The sequence below is a fragment of the Centrocercus urophasianus genome, unplaced genomic scaffold, assembly GCF_019232065.1.
Source record: "Centrocercus urophasianus isolate 14NV4802_14NV808 unplaced genomic scaffold, USGS_Curo_1.0 seq_105, whole genome shotgun sequence".
In the NCBI taxonomy this organism is placed as follows: domain Eukaryota; kingdom Metazoa; phylum Chordata; class Aves; order Galliformes; family Phasianidae; genus Centrocercus; species Centrocercus urophasianus.
The window spans coordinates 26,332-52,766 of NW_024884198.1; the positions used below are offsets into that span (position 1 = coordinate 26,332).

At 64.4% G+C, this 26,435-nt stretch overlaps 6 protein-coding genes across 8 annotated transcripts; 3 read left to right on the plus strand and 3 right to left on the minus strand.

Moving 5' to 3' along the window:
* Nucleotides 1–41: 41 nt before the first annotated feature.
* Nucleotides 42–1,226, plus strand: CUNH19orf71 (chromosome unknown C19orf71 homolog). Its single transcript, XM_042832068.1, has 4 exons — nucleotides 42–314; nucleotides 388–611; nucleotides 786–911; nucleotides 991–1,226. Exons 1-4 carry the CDS (start codon nucleotides 241–243, stop codon nucleotides 1,134–1,136), a joined length of 570 nt encoding a protein of 189 aa, XP_042688002.1. The 5' UTR covers nucleotides 42–240; the 3' UTR covers nucleotides 1,137–1,226.
* A 29-nt stretch (nucleotides 1,227–1,255) lies between these two features.
* LOC122167451 (GRAM domain-containing protein 2A-like) lies at nucleotides 1,256–4,847 on the minus strand. The gene is made up of 12 exons (XM_042832055.1): nucleotides 4,806–4,847; nucleotides 3,341–3,466; nucleotides 3,164–3,236; nucleotides 2,894–3,067; nucleotides 2,728–2,826; nucleotides 2,585–2,656; nucleotides 2,447–2,515; nucleotides 2,257–2,317; nucleotides 2,034–2,120; nucleotides 1,844–1,925; nucleotides 1,666–1,773; nucleotides 1,256–1,596 (listed from the first exon to the last, which is right to left on the minus strand). The coding sequence occupies exons 2-12, from the start codon at nucleotides 3,445–3,447 to the stop codon at nucleotides 1,581–1,583; spliced, it is 948 nt and encodes a 315-aa protein (XP_042687989.1). The 5' UTR covers nucleotides 3,448–3,466; nucleotides 4,806–4,847; the 3' UTR covers nucleotides 1,256–1,580.
* A 1,044-nt stretch (nucleotides 4,848–5,891) lies between these two features.
* Nucleotides 5,892–12,286, minus strand: MFSD12 (major facilitator superfamily domain containing 12). Its single transcript, XM_042832126.1, has 10 exons — nucleotides 12,013–12,286; nucleotides 9,812–10,022; nucleotides 9,057–9,180; nucleotides 8,585–8,782; nucleotides 8,409–8,501; nucleotides 8,210–8,302; nucleotides 7,349–7,519; nucleotides 7,088–7,182; nucleotides 6,601–6,731; nucleotides 5,892–6,065 (listed from the first exon to the last, which is right to left on the minus strand). Exons 1-10 carry the CDS (start codon nucleotides 12,284–12,286, stop codon nucleotides 5,971–5,973), a joined length of 1,485 nt encoding a protein of 494 aa, XP_042688060.1. The 3' UTR covers nucleotides 5,892–5,970.
* A 2,255-nt stretch (nucleotides 12,287–14,541) lies between these two features.
* On the plus strand, nucleotides 14,542–19,220 carry HMG20B (high mobility group 20B). Of its 2 annotated transcripts, none has more exons than XM_042832179.1 (10): nucleotides 14,542–14,564; nucleotides 15,269–15,335; nucleotides 16,329–16,434; nucleotides 16,635–16,838; nucleotides 17,089–17,209; nucleotides 17,308–17,360; nucleotides 17,612–17,687; nucleotides 17,762–17,977; nucleotides 18,280–18,412; nucleotides 18,525–19,220. In XM_042832179.1, the coding sequence occupies exons 2-10, from the start codon at nucleotides 15,298–15,300 to the stop codon at nucleotides 18,535–18,537; spliced, it is 960 nt and encodes a 319-aa protein (XP_042688113.1). In that variant the 5' UTR covers nucleotides 14,542–14,564; nucleotides 15,269–15,297; the 3' UTR covers nucleotides 18,538–19,220. The 2 variants fall into 2 exon arrangements, with proteins under 2 accessions (XP_042688113.1, XP_042688105.1); XM_042832171.1 differs by having other exon boundaries at nucleotides 14,560–14,594.
* Nucleotides 19,221–19,575: 355 nt separating this feature from the next.
* Nucleotides 19,576–21,859, plus strand: GIPC3 (GIPC PDZ domain containing family member 3). Its single transcript, XM_042832160.1, has 6 exons — nucleotides 19,576–19,833; nucleotides 19,910–20,095; nucleotides 20,247–20,427; nucleotides 21,052–21,167; nucleotides 21,258–21,339; nucleotides 21,407–21,859. The coding sequence occupies exons 1-6, from the start codon at nucleotides 19,576–19,578 to the stop codon at nucleotides 21,556–21,558; spliced, it is 975 nt and encodes a 324-aa protein (XP_042688094.1). The 3' UTR covers nucleotides 21,559–21,859.
* Nucleotides 21,666–26,217, minus strand: TBXA2R (thromboxane A2 receptor). 2 transcript variants are annotated; one of them, XM_042832147.1, is made up of 3 exons: nucleotides 26,200–26,217; nucleotides 23,022–23,914; nucleotides 21,666–22,192 (listed from the first exon to the last, which is right to left on the minus strand). In XM_042832147.1, exons 2-3 carry the CDS (start codon nucleotides 23,844–23,846, stop codon nucleotides 21,923–21,925), a joined length of 1,095 nt encoding a protein of 364 aa, XP_042688081.1. In that variant the 5' UTR covers nucleotides 23,847–23,914; nucleotides 26,200–26,217; the 3' UTR covers nucleotides 21,666–21,922. The 2 variants fall into 2 exon arrangements, with proteins under 2 accessions (XP_042688081.1, XP_042688072.1); XM_042832138.1 differs by lacking the exon at nucleotides 26,200–26,217 and having other exon boundaries at nucleotides 23,022–24,131.
* Nucleotides 26,218–26,435: the final 218 nt, after the last annotated feature.

The window sequence follows — 26,435 nt, forward strand, 5'->3', positions numbered from 1 at the left end:
GGGCGCCCCGAGCTCCGCGTGGCCGCAGCCGTTTGGTGCCGTTTGGTGCCGTTTGGTGCCGTTTGGTGCCGTTTGGTGCCGTTTGGTGCCGTTTGGTGCCGTTTGGTGCCGTTTGGTGCCGGCTATTCGCGGGGCAGCGGTTCCGGCGCCCAGGGGCACGGAGCTGCGCCCAGCCCGTTGCCGCAGTCGCTGTTGCCGGGGCGCCGGTTCCAGCAGTGCTGCGGGTTCCCGGGGCCGGGCATGGAGCCGGGGACGCACAGAGCCTGGGTGCCGCTCAGCACCCTGGAAACGGATTTCCCTCTGCCGCTGTGCAGGTGAGGCGGCGCTGGGAGCTCGGGGCCGGGCCCTGCGGGTGCCGCGGGCGCTGATGTCCCCTGGTGCCCGCAGCCAGCAGTACGTGACGCTGCGGGGACCGCGCTGCGCGCCGGTGCTGAGGCAGGCGGTGCGCTGGAAGATGGCCCCCATGGGCAGGGATGCGGCGGAGCAGAGCTGGGCGACGGAGCCGAGCTGCCGCGGGGCGGAGGACGCCGCGGACGGCCTCACCCGTAGCACGGCCTGGCAGCGCTGGCAGCGCTCACACGGCGCTCCTGAACTGGACCCGCTGCCCCCTGGTAGGGAGCTGGGTGGTGGGGAGAAGGGGAAAAGCAGGGCACTAACCGGGAACTGGGGAGGGGGAAACTGCGGGGTTCCTCGGGGGGGAGTGGGGGGGGGGGGGGGGGGTGGGGGGGGAGCGGGGGGGCGTCCTGCTCTCTGCCCCCAGCTCTGCAGCCTGTTTCCCCCCCAAGTCTATGACCAGCATCTGCGGGACGTTGCCTGCTGGGACCCCACTGTCCCTGCTGCCTACCCGGGGCCTGGCACGCGTTGGGGAGCCTTCCTGTGGCAGGAGTGCCCCGTCCTGGGCAAGGAGTACGGTAAGAGCTGGGGGGGATGGCAGCACACCCTGCTGTGCCCACCTGAGCCCCCCCTCACCGTTTTCCTTCTGTTCTGCAGTGGCCACCCGCAGCCAGGGCACTGCGGCGCCGGGGGGCAGCTCAGGCTACGTCCCTTTGTTGTCCTTCTGCAGCCCCCAAACCACCACGCGGGATGTCTGCAGCTGGAGCCTCCTGCAGCACCAGCCCTCAGCCCCCCCCAGCTAACAGTGCTGCTACGGGGGGGTGAGGGGAGGGCGAAGCCTCTGTGCGCAGCCCAGGGAACAGGGGCACGGTCAGCGTTGTGGTGGGGGACCCTCTACCCCCGATGTCCCGTGCAGCACAGCTAGCACCACGTCAGCTCTTTATTAATAAAAACAGTTCCATCTCCCTGTGCCCACCGGGCCCCGCTGTGCCCGCATCCCTGGGGGTGGCTGCCTCCCAGGGCGGGGGCCTGGCTCTGGCTTTGCCCTCTGATCAGTGCTCACACAATGAGCTCAGGGGCTGAAGCATGGAGGGAAGGGGGTAGGATGGAGCCCCACGGCCCGCGGGGGCTCCCTGGGGGTGCTGGAAGGTACGTGGGGACCCCCCCTCCTCCTCCCCACCTTCTGGGGGGTCCCAGAGCCGGTCCCATGTGCTGGTGGCCCGGTGCCAGCCAGGTCCCTGTTGGCCTCACGTCTTCTTGTGCCTGGGAGGGAGGGCAGGGTGAGGGGCTCCCACTGAGCTGGGGGTGAAGGGGCCGCCGCCCCTCACTCACCGCTGCACCAGGCTGAACTCTGGCCAAGCCCCCATGGCCGCCAGCTGCTGCTCCAGCTCCAGGATGCGCAGCCCGATGTACCCCGAGGTCAGCAGCAAAGCCACCATCCTGGGGACAACACAGGTCAGGGACAGGGACACAGAGTGGGGGTGGCGGTGTCCCCTGCCCAGGGACTCACAGCAGCAGGTAGAGCACGATGATGGTGTTGAAAGCACCCAGCTGTGCGGCGCTTCGGGCTGGCAGTGCTGTGCGGGGTCGCCCTGCCAGGAGGAGGAGGTGTTGGGGACAACCGTGGCCAAGAGAGGCGTCGTCCCGGCCCTGTGCTGGGCGCACGGACGTTGCACGGCTCTGCCAAGGGCACTGCTCACCTCTGCCCAGAACTGGACTGGCCTCTGCCGTCTCCTCCTCTTTTTCCTCATCCTCCTCTGCTCTGTTCAGCATCGGGTTCGGCTCATCTGCACGTAACCGGGATCCATTCGTCGAGTGCCTCAGGACCCAATGGGGCGCACGGGGCGGCCCCAAGAAGGGAGGCCTACAGGGGCTATGGGGTGTTGTGGGGGTTGTGGGGGGCACACTGGGGTGGCCACTCACCCTGCAGCTCCAGACCATCGGGCTCCGGGGTGCACTGCTCCAAGTCTGAGTGGCTCGAGGTCTGCAGGAGGACAGGGATTTGTTGGAGGATGGGTGGGGGGCTGGCAGGGGGCTGGGGCTTCTGAGCACCACATTTCCCCCAGAAAGCCCCCCCTGGGGCCATGCAGCGCCGTTGCGGCCGTTCCCTCACCAAAGATTTCTTAGGGCTTTGCTCAGTGCTGTGGTTGAGGGGAGAGGCTGGGGGGCTCCAGGTGTCGTCCTGCACAAGGAAAGCTGCAGCGGGGTGCAGGGGGCACAGAGCCCGGCCCCTACCCAGCACACCGCCTACCTGCAGGTGTCTGCAGAGCGATTTCAGCAGCTGGAAGGTGGCCTCACGCCGGCGCAGCGACACAAAGAGGAACTGCGGGCAGAGAGATGGGCAGTCAGTTCCCCCCCACGGCCCCATCCCTACCGCCCTCTCCCCAAGCTCACCTTGTCCCCCTGCTCCGTGCGGATGCTGAGTGCGTTGGGCACCAGCAGTGCCGTGTTGGTCTTCTTGAGGGCACAGACAGAAGCCACCGGGACAACGGCCTGAGGGGAGCAAGCGTGGTCAGACCCTGTGCCCCCACACCACCCCACACCCGCCCCGCGCCCACACCTTGATGTCCCTGAGCAGCACACTGGCGTGGAAGCAGAGGTGCCCGGAGGAGACATAGAGGCGGCCGTGGTAGGGCACCTCGCGCTGCCAGGCGCAGGAGAAGCAGGCCAGCAGAGCCTCGCGCCCTGCGATCTCCTCAAAGGCTTTATGGAAGGCAGCACAGTGCTTGCTGAGCTGTGGGGAAGCCGAGGAGTGGGGCTGAGCCCTGGCGCCCCCAGTACCGACCACAAAATGGGGATGGGGTCCCCCCTCCTCTCCCCCAGGACTCACCGGGTTTAGGGATCCTGGCCGACCTGACGCCTCCGGGGTCTCGGTGCAGGTGGAGGCGTCGTAGGTTCTGGATCTGCCGGGAGCAGCAGCCACTGAGCCGTGGGGGCCTGAGGGCTGTGGCTCAGGGATGCAGCACTGCAGGAAATGGGGGCTGTGAGTCAGGGACGCAGCACCCACCTGGCGAGTGCAGGGTGCGGGTCCGGCTGCGCGCTGCCTCTCTCCTCCAGGCTCTGCCACGGCTTTTCCAGCACCACCCTCTTGCTCCTCCGCAGCCTCCTCGACATGGAGCAGCCCGGTGCTATGCTGTGGGCGACACAAACAGGTGAGGGGGGATGAGAAAAGGGAAGCCTACCCCGTCCCCAAGCCCTTCACCTGCCCCACGCTCACACAATTGGCTGCAGTTATCCACAGGCGATGGTGCACAGGGTCCTCCTTGCCCACCTGTCCCCTGCCGTCCAAAGAGGGGGACACTGCCTGTCCCCTGCCAACATTGGGGTGCTCAGCACCCTCCGATCAGCCGCCAAGGCTCACCGGGACACACAAGGAGCAGCTCGACCTTTCAGAGCCTCTCGGGTGCTGTCTGCCCCATGCCGAGGTCCCCGGGGCCCCACAGGGCACTCTCTGCGTGGCAGCCACCGTGGCCCCACTCCAGGAAGTGCCGTGCCCTGGGTTTTCCCCACACATCAGCCACAGCCCTGGGGACCCATTGGGGATGACAGCTGTGTCCTCAGGGCGGCCGTGGCACCCCCAGCACCTGCTCATAGGCAGCGGATGGCAGCTCCCAGGTCCCTCTGTGGTTCCCAAGGTGGACACATGGGGGATCGAAAGGCAGAGAGCAAAATTCCTGCGCTGAGGCTGCCGCCCAGCCCAGGTGGTACCTGGCGGTGGGGAGTTGAGCCCTCCCGTCCCGTCCCAATGAAAAGTAGCCCTGCGCTCCCACGCGTTCCTTCAGCCTCAGCCCACAGCCTCCTCCTCCTCTTCCTCTTCCTCCTCCTAGTGAGGAAGGGCAGGCAGGCGGGGCTGGGACCGGCCGCAGCAGGTTTGCAGGGAGGCGTCGGGTGGGGCTGGACGGAGCAAAAAGCACATGGGCGTGGGGGGGCTGTAAAGGGCATCGCCACCACAATGGCACAACCGTGGGATCCCCGGTGGGATGCAGGATGCCCACCCCCACCCCGTGCCTACAGCCCTCTGTGGGGTCTGCCAGGTGTGTGAGTGCCGGCACCGCTGGGTGCCACCACCCCCCTCTGCCCACGGGGGGGGAAGGGGCTCGGAGTATCCCTCCTCCCACAGAAGGGAGGGCTGAGCCCTCCACATCCCCCCCAAACCAAACTGCCAGGTAGCCCCGAGGGGAGCAGGGCAGTCCCTTGGCCTTGCCCGCAGGTGACAGGGACAGGTGCCAAGGCTGCCAGCCCGGCCCCGCTCACCCTTGCTCCCTGCCCCGTGCTGACACAGCACCGCGCTGCAGGGAGCGGCCAGAACCCGCACTGCTGCAGCTCCCCATGCTCAGCCTGCAGCCCAGCACCGCATCACTGCATCACCAGCAGCCCTGCAACGCCGCGTCCCACCCCGTCCCTGCACGCGCACTGCCTTTGCACAAACACGTGTGCGCGCACCCCTCCGCACGCTCCCCCCCATCGCTCACCGCAGCCCCCGTGCTGCACAGGCCCCGCCTCCATTCCTTTCGGGCCCCGCCTCCTTCTCCTCAGGCCCCGCCCCCTCGTGCTCCCTCCTTCCCGCCCCGTGCCCACGTGCCCACCACGTGCAGGGCCCTCGCACCCTTTTGGCTGCGCCCCATGTCCCCGGGTGCCCCTCTGCCCGCTGGGGCCCGGGCCTGGGCGCAGCTCAGCCTCCCGCACCGGGCCCCACAGCGATCACCACAGCGGTGCGTGGGGGCCTCTCGCCCCTCGGAGCCGCCCGAGGCAGCGCGGCCTTCAGCCCCAGGGTACAGTCGAGGGCCGTGCGCTCCACTAAGGCCGCGTGCCCGGGCCGCGGCGCGGCACAGCCGAGCCCGGAAAGCCGCCAGGCCGCTGCCGCCCTTCTCCCGGTCCCGGGAGCACCGCACCTTCGTGGAAGCGGCGGAGCCTGCTCCGCAGCTGAGGGCTTGGCAGCGCCGGGCGGCTACCAGCCCCCGTGCGGTAAGGGACGCTCCCATTGGCCGCTGGGACGCAAGGGGCGGGACAAGGCACCTAGGAACCAATCATCTCCCTCCAGCTCTCCCGCGCGGCAGCCATTTTGTTTGCGGGCGCGGGCCGTAGGCGCCATTTTTGTTGAGGGCGGCCATCTTGCGGTCCGCGCTCGGTGCCTCGCGCACAAACCTCGCTGTGCGCGGACGGCGGCGCAGGGACCCTTCCTCACGTCGTACTGAGGGGGCTGCCGGGGCCCGAGCTGCTTCTGGGGGTCGCGCACAGCTCAGGGCAAGCACAGCCCCTGGGCCTGGCCATCCCACACCAGAGCAGATGGCTCAGGGCTTTGCCAACACTGGCATTTATTCAAGTTCAGAGGTGAGCTGTGTTTGTTCCTTCTTTTTTTCTTTAAAAAAAGTGCTACGTGTACACACTGACCTTACAAAGCGAGTTAGAGCCGAGGGCCGGGCGCCCCGTCCGGCAGCGCGCCTGCAGCCCGGCCCTCTTAGTGTTACACTTGTGCAAACACACGGGGACAGCCTTCGTCGCGTCCCCACAGCGCGGCGGGACGAGTCCTGAGAGGAGGCAGAGCTCGCCGAGCCCCCGTCCCGCTGCCGTCCCCTCCGTGGGGTCCCTCCAGGTGAGGCTCAGCAGTGTGGGCAGCGCTGCAGCTGAAGGCGCCGCTCAGTTGACCGTGCTGCTCGGGCTCCTGTCCTCTGCGCACTCTGTGTCGTGGTATTGCATCCCTGCTTCGTTCAGTCCTTGCAGGGCAATGTCGTCTGTAGGGACGAGAGGGGCAGGTGAGGAGTCCATGCGGGGCTGGGTGACTGCAGGCTGAGCTGCTCTGTCTGGACTCTGGCACCAGTGCAACATTAAACAAGAGCCCCGCATGTGGGGGCCTTTGTGCTCTCCCCCCACTCAGAGCAGAATGAGTCCTGGACACCCCGCAGCTGATACTGAGCCCTGGCTGCTGGCCCCCAGCCTGGGGAAGGGAGCCCAGCCCTACATCTGACTGCCAGCAAGCACAGCAGTCCCCTCTGCTCCCCAGCAACCACGTGTTCCCAAAGCAGTGTTCCCAAAGCAAGAGCAGATCCTGCCACCACAGGCACAACCCCAGCTCTGGGGCCAGGAGCAGCAGAAGCACAAGGAGCTAAGCCTACCACCAGGGTCACCCTGCAGCTTCCCACTGCAACCCGGGCCATCTGAAAAGACACTTCAGCTTTAGCCCAGGCTGGCACCAGACATGGTGCTCCCTGTGTCCCCAGCCCCATGCCTGCCCCTTCCCCGCACCCTGAGCCCCACAGCCCCACTCACGGAAGCGGACACGGATGGGCCAGATCATGATGCAGCACAGAAACACGGTAGCAGCCATGGCAATGCCCCCAGTGACCAACACCATCACCCAGTGATAGAAGCTGACGCAGGCAGGGCAGCAGAGCTCAGTCCTGCAGGGAAAGGACAGGGCTGCACTTGGTGGCGGGGTTCAGAGTACCCTGGAGCTGCTGCCACCATCCCACTGCCTGGCAGTGACCCTAAGTCCTTGCCCCCAGGACTGGTTCACACTGGGACATGGGAGAAGAGCCCAAGGCTCTGGACTTTGAGAACCCCTTCAGGTGACTGAGATGCAGCCACTTAGAACCAAAAGAGAAATCAAGGAAGGCTTCAAGATAAATCAGAAATGGTTTCTACCCGTGTCTCTTGCCAAGGCTGTAAGAGCACGCTCCAAACCTGGGTTAATTGCTACCAGGAGGTCTGGCTGCAGCTGTCCCTGTGTGCATTCCTACTCCACAGGGACACTTACGGGCACGGGTGCAGGTTCTGGATCAGCATCACAGCCAGGCCATTGGCCATCTTGTCCGTGAAGCTCATGGCCCCGTAGACAAACGCACTGCTGTGCTGCGAGGGGAGAGGAAGCCTCAGGCACGCAGCCATCGCACGGCACGCAGCCCAGCAGGCCCGCAGCGAGAGCCTTGTGCCCTCTCATGGGCAGAGCCCAAATTACAACAGAGCCCATAACACACCAGATCCTGGGCACCAGGGGTGGGCTGCTGCACAGACGTACCGTGTTGGTCCCAATGAGGTCAGCAGTCATGGAGAGGGACGTGACCAGGATGGTAGCGGAGCCAGCCCCGAGCAGCACGGCCACCCCGTAGATCTCTGCTCCCATCTCCCTGCTCAGGGACACCCAGGAGGCGAAGGCCAGGATCACCAGGATTCCCACAAAGTACGTCAGCTGCTCCGGGCCGGTGAGGGGACAGGCACAGGGACAAGGTAGAGCTCAGTGTCCGGCCGTGCCCCAGCCCCGGCTGACACCCCATGAGGAGGACAGCAGGGCCGGCACTCCCCAGGTCTCACAGCAACAGCTCTGGATCGCTCTCAGCTGGCTTAGGAGTCCCCAGACTGCAGGGGCCTTGCAGTGACCCAGCCTGCTTTACAGCCTAAGGGTTGGGGCCACGGTGGGGAGCCAACGGGGAGCTGTGGGCAGGATGTCTGTGCACCCAGCTGGCAGGAGCAGAGCGGGCTTTGCTCCAGGACATTTGCTTCAGTGCAGAAGGGAATGCTGTAAACTCTCACACCTCAAGTGTGGCTCAGCCAAGCCCACCCTTTGCCCTTCCTGAACAGCCAAGGCTCTCCCAGCCCCACCAGGGCTGCACAGGACAGGCTGACTCTGGACCAACATCACTTCCCCAGACCTCTGCACCCTCAGGTATGCAGGTCAGGCCCATGCCATCCCTCTCCCTGCCCCATAGGATCCATGCTGCAGCAGGAGTCTCTGCTTTGCAGCCAGGCTCACGCGTGCCACGTGCTCTGCTCATTTGTGGCTTCAGGATTTGGCTTTTTTGCCCAGCCCCTGGGCTCAGGAGCAGGTTGTTACACGCTGCCCTGGGTCTGATTCAAACCACTCCACGCCCCTAGGACTCACATTTCGACCTATCCACTTATTCACAGGCTTCATGAGGAAGGAGGAGAGGAAGCCACTGATGTACATCACCAGAGGGATGGTGGCAATATATTTCTGTGAGAGACAAACACAGGGAGAGGATCAGCTCCGGACCAGCGGCACAGGACCCGCTGTGTCCAGGCAACCTCGAGTTGCAGGCAGGAACGTGCCCCACACCCACCTTGGGCAGCAGCAGCGAGTTGGTCAGGTACATGGCAATGTAAGTCTGGGACAGGTTGACGATGAGCCGAGTGGCCATGTAGAGCACTGCCACCTGCACAGGGACAGGGACGGCAGCTCAGCCCGTGCAGCTGCAGGTGAGGAAGGCTGGCACTGCCGTGCCACGTCTGCTGTTACCTGGTAGAAGGAGGGCTCCAGCAGCCAGTCCTTCCAGACCAGCAGTGAGCGTGGGGACCTCGTGGGCTCCTTCTGCAGCAGGGGTGTGCTCTCCTGGGGCTGCGGCACAGAGCCCAGCGGGTGCAGCTTCTCTTTGGTGCCCAGGTGGAAGATGAGGGAGAACACGGCGCCCAGCCCCACCACGATGAGGGACAGGTTCTGCAGGAGGGAGAGGAGGGTGAGTGTAGTACAGGGCACCTTCTGCCTGCCCATCTTCCACCCCCAGGACTCTCGTGGACTAGAGGGGTTCCCAAAAACACAAGGACAGCTGACACAGCCCCTGAGCAGTGCAGCACAAGAGGCTCTGGGACTCTGCCACTTCAACCCCTCCGGTACCTTCCAGTTTAGCTACATCCCACCAGGGGAAGAAAGGACTTCCAGTTTAGTTTCCAGTTTAGCTACATCCCACCAGGGACTGAGCTTTGCCACATACCCGAAACACAGAGACATCCTGGATGCCCAGGTGCTCTGTGCGCTCAGGCTGATCCACCTGCAGGTTCAGCAGCAGCCAGGCCAGGCCGTACACAGTGATGTTGGCCATGACGGTGAAGGCATACCTGGGGGGAGATGGCACATCAGGGGGACACTGAAGGACACACACAGATTCAGCCGCAGCAGGGACATTTCCATCCAAGGCTGCCCTACAAACCAGGCGTGCTACAGCCAGCTTGGCACCGCAGCATCATTCCAGCACACTGGGACAGGTGAGCACTGGCCGCACGTTAACCTTACCAGTGCCCCTCCCAGCATCCCCAGTGGAAGCCTGGGGGCAGGACCAAGAGGAAAACAAAATCCCTTGGGTTGTTATGCTCAGCCCCAGTCATCCCCAAGCAGGACCGCTTGTCCCCAGGGTTACCCACAGCCTTCCAGCATGGCTGTGCTGCTGTGCCTGCTTGCCTGACGAAAGGGGAACTTCCTCCTGCTGGGCAGATAACCAAACCAAATCTGATAAACTCTCTTTCCCACGGCCTGATCCTGCCAGTTAAGCAAAAGTTGCACACATTGCCAGCACAGGGCAGTGCCTCAGCCCTGCATCACCTGGGGTCACATCCCTCCTTGGGAGCATCACTCTCCAGTCCCAAAGTGGCTCATCACTATGGCACGGCGACTGCTGTGTCACCAGCATCCCTGGAACCAAGGTCTTGCTCCTTAGCACCAAAAGGTTTAGGTCAAGAAGATCCATGTCACCTGAAAGCTGTGAGTTCCACCTTCTCATGGTCACTGGTCACCAGCTCAGGGATGAGAGAGAGGTGGGAGATCTGCGTGGCCGCCCAGCCGAACTGGAAGATGACGATGAAGGGGAGGTAGTAGATGAAGGCCGCCCACTGTGGGGTGCCCTCCTTGCAGCCCAGGCAGGGGTTGAAGATGAAGGGGAAGGAGATGAGGACACAAGTGGTACCTGGGAAGAGAGGAGGGGAGCAGTGAGCTTCTCTAGGACCAGATGGATGCAGCTGCTCGGCCAGGTCCTGCCCTGCTGCTGGGGAGCAAAGTCAGCTCCTCCTGGATGCAGATAATCACCCAAGGACACGTGCCACCCCACCGCCTGCCCCGGGCGATAAGGCACCAGGACGGCTCGGCTTTGGAGGCACAAGGCCACTCCACGTCCCCTCATCCCTCCTCCTGCAGGCTGGAGCCATCAGAGCCATGGCCGGGGGGATCTCCAGCACATGGAACAGGAGCGGATCTGTCCCCACGCCAGCATCAGACGCTGCATCTGTGCTGGGAAGGTCCCAGCTGAGTCAGTGACACCAGAGCCAGGCACTGTCCCCTCTGCAAGCAAAAGGGATGCATGCACGGGCAGGCAAGGACAGGCTGGCTTCTCCACAAAGCTGCTGATCAAATCCAACAAGAACCGAGTCCCAGGTGCAGCGCCTTGTCCTGTGTGTCCTTAGCTTCACCCTCCCTGCAGTCCTGTCGCTGCAGCCGTCCCTGCAGAGCCAGGCTCCTCCAGCACAGCCTCGTCCTCATGTGGCACAGCCGCAGAGCGGTGCTGGGAGCCCCGCTCCCCCCAGCAGGACACCACAGTCCCTCAAGCTCCCACTCCAGCCCTGACTGCCAGGAGCTCCCGGGGCAGCTCCCAGCTTCTGCAGAGCATCACCACCACCAGCCCCAGGTGGCACTGCTGAGGGGAGGTGCTGCTGATAGGATCTCGTGGTATCTCGCCCCCAACGCTGTGGTTTCACAACGTTTCCTCTGACCTGAGCGCGGCTGCTGCTCACAGGAACACCTCACCGCAGTGCGACGGAGCCGGCTGGGAGCCCCCAGGGCTCAGCCCCCAGCCCTCGTGGTCCACACACTGCTGCAGCCCAGTGCAGGATGTGATTCAGGACTTCCCCTTCACTGCACCCCGATGGAGCGGAGCTGCCCACACTGCCAGGACTCACAGTGTTGGTCACTTCCCCAAATCTGGGGCACAGACCTGACAGATGCTGCGGCAGGCAGCCAGGCAGCCCCCGCTGCACACTTTCCCTCGCTTCAGTTCTGAGATCCCAACCCCAGCGGGTCGTGGGCAGGCCAGCTGCCCTATCAGCCCGCTGTTGGGTTGCACAGAGCGGTTGAGATAAGCTTGGCATCAAGATAACAGCACCCACAGCAAACCGCCCTCACCCTGCACAGATACGCAGCAGCGAGTTCCAGCAGCACTGTGCCATTCATTACAGGAGGAAGCTCCGGGCTCCCTGTCTGTCCAGTGGAGGATTTCTTCCTCCTCATCACCAGCTCAGCCCTGTGGACTCCCATGTGTCACAGCCCCGTGCCCACGCCGTCTCCTCCAGGCCCCACATCAGCAGCAGCCCAAGCCCTCGGATGCGTTTTCGCCCCAAGGATAACGATGCAGGATGAGCTCTGTGCATACCTCAAGCAGACCCAGCACTGCCTCCTCCCAATCCCCGTGGGGAGCTGGCTGCTGTGCTCTGATCTCACCAGGGACAGGGGCAGAAAGGACCCCACGTGCGCCCCAACAGGGTCAACCCTGGCGAGGGAAGGATGCTGCACCCCGAGGTCCCTGCTGCTCCAGGGTTCCCAGCCACAGGCAGGCCTCGGGTACATCCCCACGTGGAGGGGGAAGCCCAGATTGCGCCGGGTTCCATAGCCACTCTCTTCCTCCCGCCCCGACGCCTCCCCAAGGGGCTCGTAGTTCTGCACTGCACAACACGGGAATGCACTGCTGCTCTCCCCGTGCCCTCCCACCCCCTCCCCATCCCAACGCCATTCAGCGAGCGCCGCTCCTTCCACACAGCGCACCCCAATTATTCACCCCCGGGATGCCGCAGGGTCGGGGGATCTCAGAGGCAGCGGAGCAGCACCGCGCAGTCGCCCCCCCTCCAGATAAGACCCCCAACCTCAGCACCCCAATCGCGCACCCCCTAACGCCTCCTCCCCGCTCTCACCCGCCAGGTGCCACGACTTCCTCCGCCCGTAGCGCCCGCAGCCCGCCGAGCGGTCAGTCTCGTAGCCGAGCAGCGGCGTGCACAGCCCGTCCGCCACCTGCCCGGCCAACAGCAGCCCGCCGGCCAGCCCGTGGCTGTAACCCAGCACGGCGTGCAGGTAGAGCAGCAGGTACGTGAACCAGAGCGACGCGCACAGATCGTTCAGGAAATGCCCGGCCGCGAAACTCAACCGCGCCCGCAGCGGCAGCGCTGCCCCCAGCGCGGGCTCCGCCATGGCGCGCCGGCGCTCCGCCGCCCCGCAACCCGCTTATAGCGCCCGCCGGGCCGGGCAGTGCGGGGCGGGGCGGGGGCGGGACGCGGCCTGCGTGCGGCTGGAGCGAGGCGCGGCGTTCTGCTCGCGGCCCCCGGGCCCCCGCGGCGCCGGGAGTCCCCCGACCCCGCCCACCCCGTGCCCAACCTCGGGGCTTCGTCCGTGCGCTTTTTGGGGCGTCCCGTAGGGAAGGAGCGGCGCCCCTGTGCGCGGCAGTGTGGGGTAGGTGGGGTGTGACGGCCTCGCCCGTGCCCAGGGACCCCCGCTCCCCCCTTCGCACCCACACTGGGCAGCGTGACCGAGGGTTTGGTTGCCCAGGGGTGAGATGGAGGAGAACCACTGCTGGGCGCTGGGACAGTTCAAAGCTCCGTTTCAAGTGGCGGCTCTGATTGCAGGACACGCAGAGCCCCGCTTCCACTCACTGCCCACGGGCACGCTGCGATCACGGGGGATGCTGACAGCTGTGGGCACTGCTGGGTGCAGTGAGGTCCCTGCTTTTTTGTGGGGGGCACCTCGGGGGCTGCCGGGCTGGCGGGCTGCGGGTCCATGTGATTTTGGGGACCCTGGATGTAACCGCCCTTCACCCTGCAGAGGGGGGGTGCCAAGGACACCCTGATATGGCCACAGGTTCTGTGTGTGAGCACCAAATGAGTGGCTGAGCCCCAAGGCCAGCATGCTCCAGATAAACAGTTTTCATTGGTGTAAGGTCTTGTGATTCCTGTGGCAGCTCTGGCTGCAGGGCCGGAGCCTTGCATCACCCCCAGCTCTGTCCCTGCTGTCATGTGAGGACGGAGTGGTGACTCACAGAGGAAGTGAAAATCTGAACGGGAGGTTGGGGTGGCCCCAGCTGGCTCCCAGTCCCACAGCTGTGAGCTGCCTGCCCCCCTCCAAATGCCAGCATCCCCTGACGCTGGGCGTTGGGCGCCCTGGATTTCTGTACCTTGGGCGTCGTGTGCTGTGGCATTCGGGCACTTGGTTTTCGTGCACTCAGGCAAACTGGGGACCAGTTTGAGGGAACTCAGCTGGTTCAAATCCAACAGCACTGGGTACCTCGGGCATCACGTGCCTTTGGTCGTTGTGCACCCTTGGATTTGTGCACCTCAGTGCTCTGGGCATGGCGTGCCCTATGACTCTTGCACCCTGAAGTTTGGGACTCCTGCACCCTGGGCCCCAGAATTTGTGCACAGTGGGAATCGAGCCCATTGGACAGCAGTGCTCAGGGTGCTGTGTGTTCTGGGCGTCAAGCACCCTGGGCACTGTGTGCCCTAAGATTCCTGCCCTGTGGGCATTGGGCACCTTGGGCATCATTGGGCACCTCGGGGTCAGGTGCTCTGGGCGCTGTGCACCCACGGCTGTTAGGCACGCTGGATATTCTGCACTCGGTCTTCACGCACGCCAGGCATTGGGCACCGTGGGCACTGTGTGCCATGGGATTTGTGCACTCTGTGCGTTGGATAATTTGACCATCGTGTGCCCTGGGCATCAAATACCCTGAGCTTTATGCACCCAGGTCATGGCAAACCTTGGGCACCCTCACACTGAGTGCTGAGTCCTGTGCTCTGTGCCGCTCACACTGGCACTGCACTCCCTGGGCGTTGGGCATCTCGTGCACCCTCAGCCCTGGGCCTGGTGTTCCCTCAGTGCTGCTCACCCCACGCGCTGTGTGGGTGGTTCTGGGACGCTGGGGTCCCCTGAGTGGGGGTGTTGGGTCACCGCCAGTGCTGTGGGTGGCTGCTGGGGGTCACTGAGAGCAGTGAGATGTACTGGAGCCATGGAACCCCGTCCACTGAGGAGGTGTCGGGATCACTGGGGGCAATGTGGAGGAACTGGCATCACTAGGAGGATTAGGGATGGGGAGCTGGAGTTTCTGTGACCCCCCCGGGGTGGATCCTGGGAGCAGGAACCCCCTCGCCCCGCGCTCCTTGCCGGGGTGGAGACTGGGAGCACTGGAGGCGAATGGTTAGCGGTGGGCCCAGCGCTTTGCCGTTGCCTTTTTAAGGCTCTGAACTCCCCGCACTTCCGCGTCTGCACACCGCTTTTTGATTGGCTGGGAGGCCGGCCGCGCGCGCCGAGCTCAACGCACGCAACGTAGGCCTTCCTCCTCGCCACGCCCACTCACTGCCGCTTCCTGTTGACATCATACAGCTGCAGCCAATCGTGCGTTCCACGACCGGGCTCAGAAACCAATCGGGAGAGCCGAAGCGGGATCCTTATTTGCATAATAATAGAGGGGCGGGGCCGGGTGAGGAAGGGCGGCCGAGGGGGTCTGGAGGTGCCTGGCGGAGGGGGACCCCGATATGGGAGGGGGGGCCGGGGCTGGGGGGGCGGAGGGGGCCTTGTGTGGGGGCCGGGGGAGAGCTGGGAGTGCTGGGGGCCGGGGGGGCTCAGAGGAGGGGCTCGGGGGGCTGCGAGCAGCGGGAGGAGCTGGGGGTCCCGGGGAGGGGATCTTGGGGGGGATAAACGGTTCCTAAAGGGGAGCGATGGGGGGTGAATGGGGGCCCTGTGAGGAAGCTGATGGGAGTGAATGACGATCCTGGGGGGGTGGGGGAACCAATGGCAGCGAGTGGTGGCCCTGGATGGGGACCGCTGGGGCCGAATGGGGGCCCTGTGGGGAGGCTAATGGAGGTGAATGAGGCCTCTGGTGGGGGGGGAACTAATGGGTGTGAATGGAGGCCCTGAGGGGAGGCTGATAGAAGTGGGTGGGTGTCCCGAGGGGGGGATTTCTGGGAGTGGATGGGGGTCCGTGGTGGGAACTGCTGGGGTTGAACTGCTGGGGGTGAATGGGCGCCGTGGGAGGCCTTGGGTTGTGGAGGTTGGGGAGCGATGGCTGCAGGGATTTGGGGGTTGCTTGGCCCAGGGAAGTGGGGGCTTCAGTGGCTTCAGTGGGGGCTGCGGCTTCAGTGGCCTCCAGGGACCCCAAATGATGTCTGCGGGTTCATCTCTCAGGGTCTGACTCCGAGTGACCCTGGCAGCCCATGGCCCACAGCGCGAAGCAGCAGCCTGCAGTGATGCTGTAAGTGCCCCCGCTGAGCCCCGCTGCCGGCCTCGGGGCTCTCCCCATAGGGCCTGGTATAAAAGAACACGCCTGGTGGGGTTCAGATCAGTGGGCTCCCCGTTCATTTTGGGTGCCCAGCACCACGCTCTGTCTGTCACCTGATCCGAGGGCATCTCAGCTGTGCTGGGTGCAGTGCCCAGGGGGCTGAGGTATAAGCAGGACCCTGCCTGGAACACAGTGACTTTCCAAAGCGTCCTCCGGCACGACAGGAATGTGGGGGAGGCTGAGCCTGGCAGCTCTCAGCACATTCCATGGTGTAACTGTAGGTTCGTTAGGGCTGATAACGAAGAGCTGAGGCCTCCCGGAGACCCAGGAGCAGATTTCCCAGGAAACGACGTTCATACGCTGCCCCATAAGCTTTGGTGGCAGCAGTCAGCCCAGCGCCAAGCAGGAAGGGCCCCACCAAAGCAGTGGTTAATTGTACCTTGTGTAGGATCACCTGATAGTTTGGGGGCTCTGTGCAGAGCTGGATTCACACCAAGTGCGTGGTGTGACTGATGAGTGCTGCGACCCACGGGGCCAGCCTGGATCCATCCAGCTTTTAACGTGCATCCAGATTTCCTCTCCCTCGCGGGGTTTGTGCTGACCCTGTGCCATCTCGTCTATCTTGTGACTTTGATGAAAGCGAAAATCAATGATGTTTGCATGGAAAGCTGTTGCCCTTCACGGCTCCCTCCCTTCCAGCTGTGCTGTGGTTGTTGTGTAACTGTGGGATGCAGGCAGCCTGGGGTCGCAATGTGTCCCGTCTTGCTGTGGGATCAAAGGGACAGCGGTGCCATAGGAAGGAGCTGGGGGAGACGCTGTGATGTGGGCAGAGCTGCTCAGCACAGGCCTGGGGGCTGCTGGATCGCGTGGTGACGGAGGCGGAGCCGGGCTTTGGGCATCTTGGCTGATGCTGGACATGTTGCGGCAGTCCCGCAGCCCTTCCTGATGGCCGCTGTCTGTCTGCAGGCACGCAGCAGGCAAGGCTCAGCATGGCAACTTCCTGGTGGCCATCAAACAGGAGAAGGGAGAGGTGGCTCGTGCCAGCGGCGAGAAGCCGCACGGCGAGGAGGAGGTGAGCGGCAGCCTCTGAGATCCCTTCCTGCACAGACCTCCAACCCGGAGCTGGGGCTGTCCCTCCGCTCTGCCAGGCTGGGCTGTGCTGCAGGGTTGGGCAAACCCACGGCCAGAACTGCAGCTCGGAGCACAACCACCTGCGCTCCCATCAGCACCCACTTGTCATTTTATTGTCCTTTTACATCCTTGGGGCACCAGCCAGTGAAGAAGAGGGGTTGGCCTAAGGGCAAGAAGAGGAAGAAGATCCTTCCCAACGGCCCCAAGGCCCCGGTGACAGGCTATGTGAGATTCCTGAACGAGCGGCGCGAGCAGATCCGCACGCAGCACCCCGACCTGCCCTTCCCAGAGATCACCAAGATGCTGGGGGCTGAGTGGAGCAAGCTGCAGCTCTCAGAGAAGCAGGTACCAGGAGTTCTCTGGGCTGGGGCGGCGCGTCCCTTGTCCCTGCACCTTCCAGCTCCTTCTGGGAGCTTCACCCCTCTGCTGGGAGTGGCTGTGCCGCACGTCTCGGTGTGTTTGGAAGCTGAGGTCTTTGCGTACGCGGGGTCTGGGCACCAAAATGTTTGCTGGGCCTCGAGGGGTGGGACGGGATCACCCTGGGGAGCTGCTGCTGGGCTGGGCTGAGCCAGGCTGAGCGCTGCTGTGTCCGTAGCGCTACCTGGACGAAGCAGAGCGGGAGAAGCAGCAGTACATGAAGGAGCTGCGGGAATACCAGCAGTCGGAAGCCTACAAGATGTGCACGGAGAAAATCCAGGAGAAGAAGATCAAAAAAGGTGTGCTGTGTTGGTGCCTCTTGCACGGGATGCAGCCCGGTGCTGCTGGGGGAATCCTGGGGGGTCTCCTGGGGGTAACCTGCTTCCTTCTTTACCAGAGGACGCCAGCTCTGCGGCAGCAAACAGCCTGCTGAACGGGCACCCTCAGAAGGTAAGGCGCCGCAGGCCGCGTGGGGAAACTGAGGCCTGTGGTGCTGCTGGGTTTGGCCTGTGGGATGGGTGAGGAGGGGCTGAGGGAGTCCCAGGGTGGGCTCCAGGACTCCAATTCCCACTGAAACAGAGCCTGAAGCCGCAGGAGGTGGCACACAGCCATCCCTTGCCTGCCTCCTCCTTGTGCTCGGGGTGAGGGCGGGGATGGGGCACGGCGTCCTGCTGTCTGACCTGTGCCCTGCTGCCCCCCAGGCTGGTGAGTGCAGCGATGCCTTCTCCACCTTTGACGTTCCCATCTTCACAGAGGAGTTCTTGGACCAAAACAAAGGTGTGGGGCTGGGGAAGGGGCTGAGTTTGGGGTGGGGATCGCTGAGCCCCTCTGATCCCACTCTGTCCCTGCAGCCCGGGAGGCCGAGCTGCGGCGCCTGCGGAAGATGAACACGGAGTTTGAGGAGCAGAACGCCATCCTGCAGAAGCACACGGAGAGCATGAACTGTGCCAAGGAGAAGCTGGAGCAGGAGCTGGCGCAGGAGGAGAGGCAGACGCTGGCCCTGCAGCAGCAGCTGCAGTCGGTACGGCAGGCGCTCACCACCAGCTTTGCCTCCCTCCCCATCCCTGGTGAGTGTGGGGCGGCATCGGTGCCAGTAGGGACCATAAAAGGACATCAGTGGGGCAGAGATGGGTGCCCATCTGGTGGGAGGAGGACCCTGGAGCGCTCTGGGGTGGGATGGCTTCCCTGTAATGGGCGAGGATGGGCTGGGAGCTTGTCTCTGGATGCACAGCTCTGCAGGGGAGGTGTTACCCAAACCTTTGTCCCTGGTTCTGCCTCGCTGCCTGCTCTGCTACTGCACGAGCTGGGACTCCACCGTCCTGGTCTCACCCCAGTATGGATGGGGACTTACTGAGCTGCTGCCCCGCAGGCACTGGGGAAACCCCAACGCTGAGCACCCTGGATTTCTACATGGCCAAGCTGCACAGCGCCATCGAGAGCAACCCGCTGCAGCACGAGAAGCTGGTGGTCCGCATCAAGGAGATCCTGTCCCGCATAGCCAGGTGGGTCCCTGTGTCCTGGCGTGGTTGCAGGGGGGGTTGGGGTGTCCCCGTGTTGCTGTGGGACAGGAGGACGGAACTCCTGTGGCTTGGCGTTGCGTTCCTGTCTCTGCAGTGAACATTTGTGAATGAGGACCGGTCTCTGCAGAGCTCGGGGCCGGCTGGACCGCAGCGCTGCCCCTTGGAGCTCCTGCAAGGGACAGTCCCTGCTGGGGGTCCGGCCGCATCCCCTGCACCCCGGGGCGGCCCCAGCCCTGCAGTGGTGACACCTGAGGACCTCGAGCTTCTGGGGACCAACACACGAGCATCCCCCCGCCCTCCTGTGAGCAGCACAGCAGCCTCACCCGGGGTGTCTCCAGGCTGTGGCTGCTTTATTTAATCTTCCCCCTTCCCCTCGCTGCTGCCTGTGGGTGCCTTCAGCTCTGTGCTCCCTGCCTGCCCTCCTTCTTCTCTGTGCTATGGGACCAGTAGGGGCAGCTCCTTCCCCTTCATGCTGGGGGGTTGTGGGCCTTGAGCCCTTCCTCCCTGGCCTCGTGGGACCACCGTGACGGCGGCCGCGTCCTCCCCCCGCCGTGCCAGCCCTGCTGCTGCCTGTCACTAATCTCAGATCGTGTAATTAGAGAGTGTCTTATTTTCTTACTAGCACTACGTGGCTCCTTCCCTGGGTTTAACCCAGGCGGGGCTCTGACCCTTTTCTGTCGCCTGCAAGGTCGGTGCTCTTTCTGTAGAGAATCTCCTGGTTGCCATCTCGTGGCTGCTTGGCTTGGGATGGAGACGGGAGTGAATAAATTTGGGAGAAAAAAAACCAAAACGTTTTGGAGTTTGTGCAATTCGTGCTCCGGCTGGGCTCCAGAGCAGCTCTGGGTGCCCTTTGTCCTCATTTCCCAGCCTCGTCCTTCATCTCGCCGTCCTCTCACCCTTGGTCCTGCTGTCCCCTCTCCTTTATCCTCACGCCTTCGGCTCAGCGCCCTCTGCTGCCCCATGGCTTTGAGCGCGGCGGCCCCGAGCTGCTCGTTCCCACCCCATCCCCACATCCAGGACGCGGCCGCGGCTCTCCGTGGCACCGCTCACCCGATCTCCGGGACGGCCCCGCATATCGGATCGGGTTCCCAGCCCCCGGGATCGCCTTACGGGCTGCCCATCCATAATTCAGCAGCAGCGGCGCGATGCGGCGGGCGGGCAGGCGCGGCAGGCAGGCCCGGGAGGAACGCCCCATGGAGAACGGCGTGGGGCAGGAGCCGGGGGTCCCCGAGCCGCCCCCCGCCGAGGGCACCTCGGCCCCACGGCCGCCCCGCGCCCGCCCTCGCCTGGTGTTCCGCACCCAGCTGGCCCACGGCAGCCCCACGGGGCGCATCGAGGGCTTCACCAACGTCAAGGAGCTCTACGGGAAGATCGCCGAGGTGTTCGGCATCTCCCCCACCGAGGTGAGCGGTCGGGGGCCGGGGCTGACGCCGATGCCGGGGTCGTCCCCAGCAGCAGTGACGGGGCGTTGGGGGGCAGATCCTCTTTTGCACGCTCAACACGCACAAGGTGGACATGCAGAAGCTGCTGGGGGGGCAGATCGGGCTGGAGGATTTCATCTTTGCCCACGTCCGTGGTGAAACGAAGGAGGTGGAGGTGACCAAGACCGAGGACGCGCTGGGGCTCACCATCACCGACAACGGCGCTGGCTACGCCTTCATCAAGGTGAACATGTGTGGGGCTGGGGGGGGGGGGGGTCTGCCCTGACCTGGGGGTGACTCCCTGTACGGGGCTTTTTGGGGTCTCCCTGCCTAAATCCGAAAAGGAAATCGCTGCGTGGAGGGGTGGGGTGTCACCGTGTGCCCCCCTCCGCCAGCGGATCAAGGAGGGGAGCATCATCAACCGCATCCAGGCGGTGTGTGTGGGCGACAGCATCGAGGCCATCAACGACCACACCATCGTGGGCTGCCGGCACTACGAGGTGGCCCGCATGCTGCGCGAGCTGCCCCGCGCTCAGCCCTTCACCCTGCGCCTGGTGCAGCCCAAAAAGGCTTTCGGTGAGTGGGGTGGGGGCTGCTCTGCTTTGAGACCCCTACCAGAATGAGGGGACAGCCCCACGTGTGCCTGCACAGCCCGAGCTGCCTCTGCAACCACCCTTAGTTGGCCGCCCTGGGGCAGCCACAAGCACACGTGCATCCCATCCTTCCCCCACGGTGCCTTCCTTGTGCTGCCCCATAGCATTTGGGGGAGCCTTGGACTTCCATCCTTGGCTGTTCTTGGTCATCCTTAAGTCTCCAACTTTGTCCATTCTTGGTCATCCTTGGACATCTATAGTTGGATATTCTTGCTTATCCCTGGATGTCCACTGTTGGATGTCCATCATCATCCTTGGGTGTCCATCGTTATCCATCATGGATCGTCTTCGGATCCATCATTGTTTGCCATGGGTCACCCTTGGGTGTCCATGTTATTCACCATGGGTCACCCTTGGGTGTCCACCCGCACCCATTCTTGGTCAACCTTGGCTGCCCATCACCGCGTTGTTTTTGCTCACCCTGGGATGTCCATCATTGGATGGACATTCATCATTTTTGGACACCCTTGGTCATCCTCCATCCCTGTTGCCCTTTCTTCTTGGACACCCAACCCTGGGCTCCCTCCCACCCCCCTGTGGGGCTCAGACATGATCGGGCAGAGGACGCGGAGCAGCAGCAAGTGCCCACCTGAAGGCCGAGTGTCCAGCGGGAAGGAGACACTGCGACTGCGTGCCCAGGGCCCGGCCACGCTGCAGGAGGGGGTAAGGCACCCCCAGAACCCCCCACACCAGTCGGGGGGGACGCGCCTCACGGGGTGACCCCATGCTCAGCATCCCATCCCCCCCCCACAGCCCAGCGCCGTGGAGGAAGAGGCCGCGCGCCGCGTGGACGACCTGCTGGAGAGCTACATGGGCATCCGCGACTGCGAGCTGGGTGGGTGCTGCTCCCCCTTCCCCCCAACCCTACACCCACCTCCCCCCTGACCCCGCTCCTCCTGCAGCTGCGACCATGGTGGAGATGGCCAAATGCAGCCCCTCTGCCGCCGCGCTCGCCTGCGCCGTCGACTCAGTGCTGGGAGAGTTTGCCTTCCCCCAGGAGTTCGTGGCTGAGGTGTGGGCGGCCGTCTGCAGCCCCCGGGGTGGGCAGGAGTAGCTGGGGGGCGGCCAGGTCCCCCCCCTCCGTGTTTCCCACCTGGGGGTGGCTGCCTGAGGTCCCACCTGTCGCCCTTTGCACACACAGACTGGAGGCGTGGGGCCGCTGTGTGTCCCCACATCCCATGGGGCGCGCAGTGCTGCACAAGCTGTGCTTTATTAGGAGCTCACAGAGCAGGATGGGGAGAGGGGAGAGGGGACGCCTCCATGGCTGCCCTGCTGGGTACCCCGTCCCTCCCACTGCGCTCAGCTCCTGCAGCTGCAAGGTGAAAAATAATAACAATAATAATAATAATAAAACCAAAACGGAACAAAACCTCCATAATCAATAGAGGAGGGGGAGGGGGGAGAGGAGGGGGTCCCCACTACTGCAGCCGCCCCTCCTGGGTGAGTTTGCGGCGCAGGGAGGGGTTGAGGACGGGGTAAAGGGAGAGCAGGGAGGGCCGCGTGCGCAGCCCCGGGTGCAGGCGCTGCAGCACCGCGCGGCGGAACAGGATGTACACCCAGGGGTCCAGGATCTGATTCCAGGTGACCATACGGATGTAGATGAGCAGCAGCTGCTGCGTCTGTCCCGGCAGCACGTGGAGGGGGTCACCCGTCCGTAGCTGCTGGAGGGAGGTCTGGATGATGAAGATCTGGAGGGAGAAGGGAGGGGGGGTCACTTTTTGGGGCTGCCGAGTTTGGGGGAGCCCCAAAGGATTGAGGGGGGGAAAGGGGAGGCACATCTGGGCTGGGAGTCTCAGCCACGGGGACACCAGGATCCAGCGCATCTCCATGAGGGACAGTGGGGAGCATTGGAACTTGGGGCTTCACCTCGAGAGGCACTGGGGGGGCACCCCAGGAGGGACAAAGGGGGGCACGGGAAGATGCACCAAGACCATGAGGGACATCTGGGGACACCGAGAACAAGGACCTCACCCAAAGGGACAGGAGGACACACCAAGACCTGTGCCATCACCAGGAAGGACATGGGGGGACACCGAGACCAAGACAAGGGACATCTGGAGCCCCATCAGGAGGGGCACCCAAGAAGAGGAACAAGAAGGGTCATGGGCACCAGGAGGGACATGGGGAGGACACCACGGCCACAGGACCCTACCAGGAGGGGCAAGAGGGACAACCAGTGCCCCACCAAGAGGGACACCCAGGGACCAGGAGGGACACCCAGGGACCCAGCAGGAAGGATGCTGGGGCATCAGTGGGAACACAGGGAGGACATCAAGACCACGGGACCCCACCAGGAGGGGTTATGAGGGACACCCAGGGATCCACCAGGAGGGATGTGGGGAGGACACCAGAACCACCGGACCCCACCAAGAGGGGCACAAAGGACATCAAAGCCCCACCATGAGGGACACCCAAGAATCCCCCAGGATTGACACCGGGGCACCAGGAGGGACGTGGAGAGGACACCAGGAACCACGGCGCCCTACCAGCAGGGACACCCCAAGCCCAAGGCCTCACCAGCAGCGGCATCCAGCAGATGGTGGCGATGACCATGATGCCCACCAGCTGCACCATCATCTCCACTTCGCTGTCACGCCGCCGCTGCACCGACTCGCGGTCGTGGTAAACGCGGCACAAGGTGACCACACTGACCGTGTTGAAGACGAAGGAGAGCAGCACGGAGCAGACGCCCAGCAGGGCGAAGAGAAGGCAGAAGACGACGTTGCCGGCGTCGGGCAGGAGAGTGAGGAAGCACCAGGAGCCGGGGTACTGCAGCGTGTACCGCCCCAGGCCCAGCACCGGCAGCAGCCCCAGGGCGCAGGAGAAGCCCCACACCGTGGCCACGATGGCCCACGCGCGGCGCTTGGAGACGGAGGTGGAGCGTGAGAAGGGCCGGTTGATGCCCACAAACCTCTCGCCGGCCATGGTGGCGCCCAGGAGCAGCGGGCACTGCCCAAAGAACACCATGGAGAAGCCGAGGAAGTTGCAGAGGTGGCAGCCGGGATCCACCTGGGTCCAGTTGAACTTGGTGAAGTGGTACGGGATGATGACGGCGGCGGTCACCAGCAGCCCCATGAAGTCTGTCACCACCAAGCCGCAGAGGAAGACGAGGAAGGAGGAGCGCGAGCGGCTGCTGAGCTGACGGGAGGAGCTGAGCAGCACATAGAGAGCAAAGAGGTTGGAGCAGAGCCCGATGAGGCCAAAGGCGGTGGAGAACCACGGCGAGGCGATGGCTTTGGGCTGCGTCACATTGAGGCTGAGGCTGAGGTTCACCACCCCGAAGCAGGTGTGGGGTTGGCTGGCCAGGCTCACGTTGGGGGGCTCTGTGTCCCCCCACTCCATCCTGGTGGCCTCAGGCGCCCTCCAAACTGGGCTCCATGGCGTGTTCTTGGTGCTGCCCCCACCGGGCTCTGCGGGGATCAGGGGAGCGTTAGGGACCAGAACTCTCACTCTGATCCTAACGGCGATTCTGACCCCAACGCCAACCCTGGCCCTAACCTTAACGCCGATCCTGACCCTAACGCAGGTCCCCCACTCACAGGCCACAGATGTGGGGTGTCCCATGGGGTGCTGAGGCCCCAGCCCTCCAGCTGGCCGGGATTAACCGTCCCCTCTGCGTCACCGGGCCGAGAGCCACCGGGGCAGCAGCCACCAACCCCCACGTGCTCATCGTTTGGAGCAGCGCGTGCTGCCAGCTGGGCTCCATCCCGTGCCGGGGGGGGGAGGCCGCATCCAAACCCCCATCCCTGCGCGCAGTGAGGACGCAGCCCCGGCTCCGTGTGCCAGACTGGGAGGAGGGATGCAGCTGGATCCCACACACAGGGGCAGGATTAGCTTAAAAGCATCTCCCCCCATCCCTATGGCTGTTGCCAGCGCCCACGTGGCGATGACCGCAGGCGGACGTTCGCGCCCGGAGCTGCGCGGCGCACGCAGCACCCACGGCATCACCGCGTGCCCCCCAGCCCAGCAATTCCAGCCCCACAGCCGTGGGGATATGGGGCCAGCTCTCACGTTTCCCATCCTTGGCTGGAGCTGAGGCTTTGTCACTGGGCCATGAAGCGTAAGGGCAGCTGGTTTTGTCATGAGCAGTTTGTCACTGCTAATCATTGCAGATGGGGCGGCCTGGGATGGAACGGAGCTGCTCCCAACCCCATCCCGGGGGTCCTGTGCACCCCAAAGAATGGACACCCCCAGGAGTGGGCACCCAAGCAGCAGATGCCTCCCCCGTTTCTCCAGGGCAGGGATGAGTGCCACCCGCTCACCCTGTCCCCGAGCTGCTGGATGCCACTTCCCCTGCCCCGCCACCTCTCAGGACCACAACTTTAAGGAGGACCCACAGCGGCCATCACTGCAAACGTCCCCAAACTCCTGTGCTGCCCTATGGCTGTGGGGTCCCGTCGCTGCCTGGATGGAGCTGTGTCCCCATGCCACGCTGCGTCCCAGGGGACCCCCAGCCATGGGATCCCCCGGCAGCTGAGCGGCCCCATAGGGCACCCATGGGCCCCATAAGAAGGGCCCACTCCCCACGTGGGACTGCTGGTCACCCAATTCCCCACACCTCATCCCGCAGCCAGGGACAGCCCTGCACTCCTGGGGACACTGAGGGGACATGGGGATGGACAGCCCCACGAGCTGTCAGGGCTGCACTTAGAGGGCATAAAATATTAACGAGAGCTCAATTAGCACCGGCAGGGCTGTAACTGAGACAGAGAGAGCTGCAGAGCAGCACGGAGACAGGCTTGAATCGATGAGTGGGGGCAGAGGGTCCTCAATCTACGGCGTGGGGGCAGCTCCTGTGGGGAACAGACCCTGAGGTTGTGCCTCAGCCCCACTGGGGGGCACAGGGGCCGGTGTGGCAGATTCTGCTCCTCAGTTGCAGCCCTGAAATGCATTGGCAGCTCCAGTGTGGGCTGGAACGGGCATTAATGGGGTTTTTGGCGTCGGGGTGGTGTTTTTCTGGGGATGCGCAGCACAGGGCGCAGAGCTGCGGGTCCCCGCTTTGGGTCCCTCGTGTCCCAGCTCTCCTCTTGGCTTTGAGATGCACCCTGTGGTGTCCCCCACCCGATGACCCAACGGACACAGATGGGTGCTCCGTCCCCGCGGCCCTCGGTGCGGATCTGCTCAAGGCCGTCGGCCGGGACGGGAAATGCACCGACCACGTCACGCAGAGCTGGCAGAGCTCCAGCATCCCTCCCCAGACCCACAGCCATCAAAACCACGGAGCCCAGAGAGGGGACTTCCAGGGGACATCGGGGCAGGAGACACCCGTGGTGTGGGGCGCCGCCGGCGGTGACACAAAGCACCTGTCCTTATTGTGACCCACGGCACGAGGCTCCATCCCCACCCCATCCCATCTCAAACTCGTCCCCATCCCCATCTCCATTTCAGTCCCATCTCAGCCCATCCCTTTCCCATTCCCACTCCCGTTCCCATCTCCATCCCATCCCATCTCCGTTCCCACCCCCACCCCCATCCCACCCGCCCCGCCCCACACAACCCCTCTGCCCTTTCCGGACGCTCCATCCATCTCTCCGTCGTTCCCAGCGCCGCGGTGCGTCCATCCCCCCTCCCCCCATCCCGATCCCTCCACCCGTCCGTCCCACCCCCGTGGATTCTCTGTCCATCCCATCCTCTCCGTGCCCCCCCCCGAACCCCTCCGGACCCCCCAGCCGCTCTCCCCGTCCCCCCGCCGTACCTCTCTGCCGTCGCGGTGCGGGGGGGTCCGGCTGAGAGCGGAGCTCCGCTCGGCGCGGATCGGCGCAGCGCTGCCCCGCTGGAGGCGCCGGGGAAGGGCCGGGCTGGGAGCGGCCCCAACTCCCCCCCCAGCCGTCCCGACCCCTTTCCCCGCCCCGCTCGGAGCCCCCCGCGGCCCCCGCGGCCCCGCAGCACCGCTCCGGGCTGGGGCCGAGCGCTGCGCTCGGGGCTGCGCTG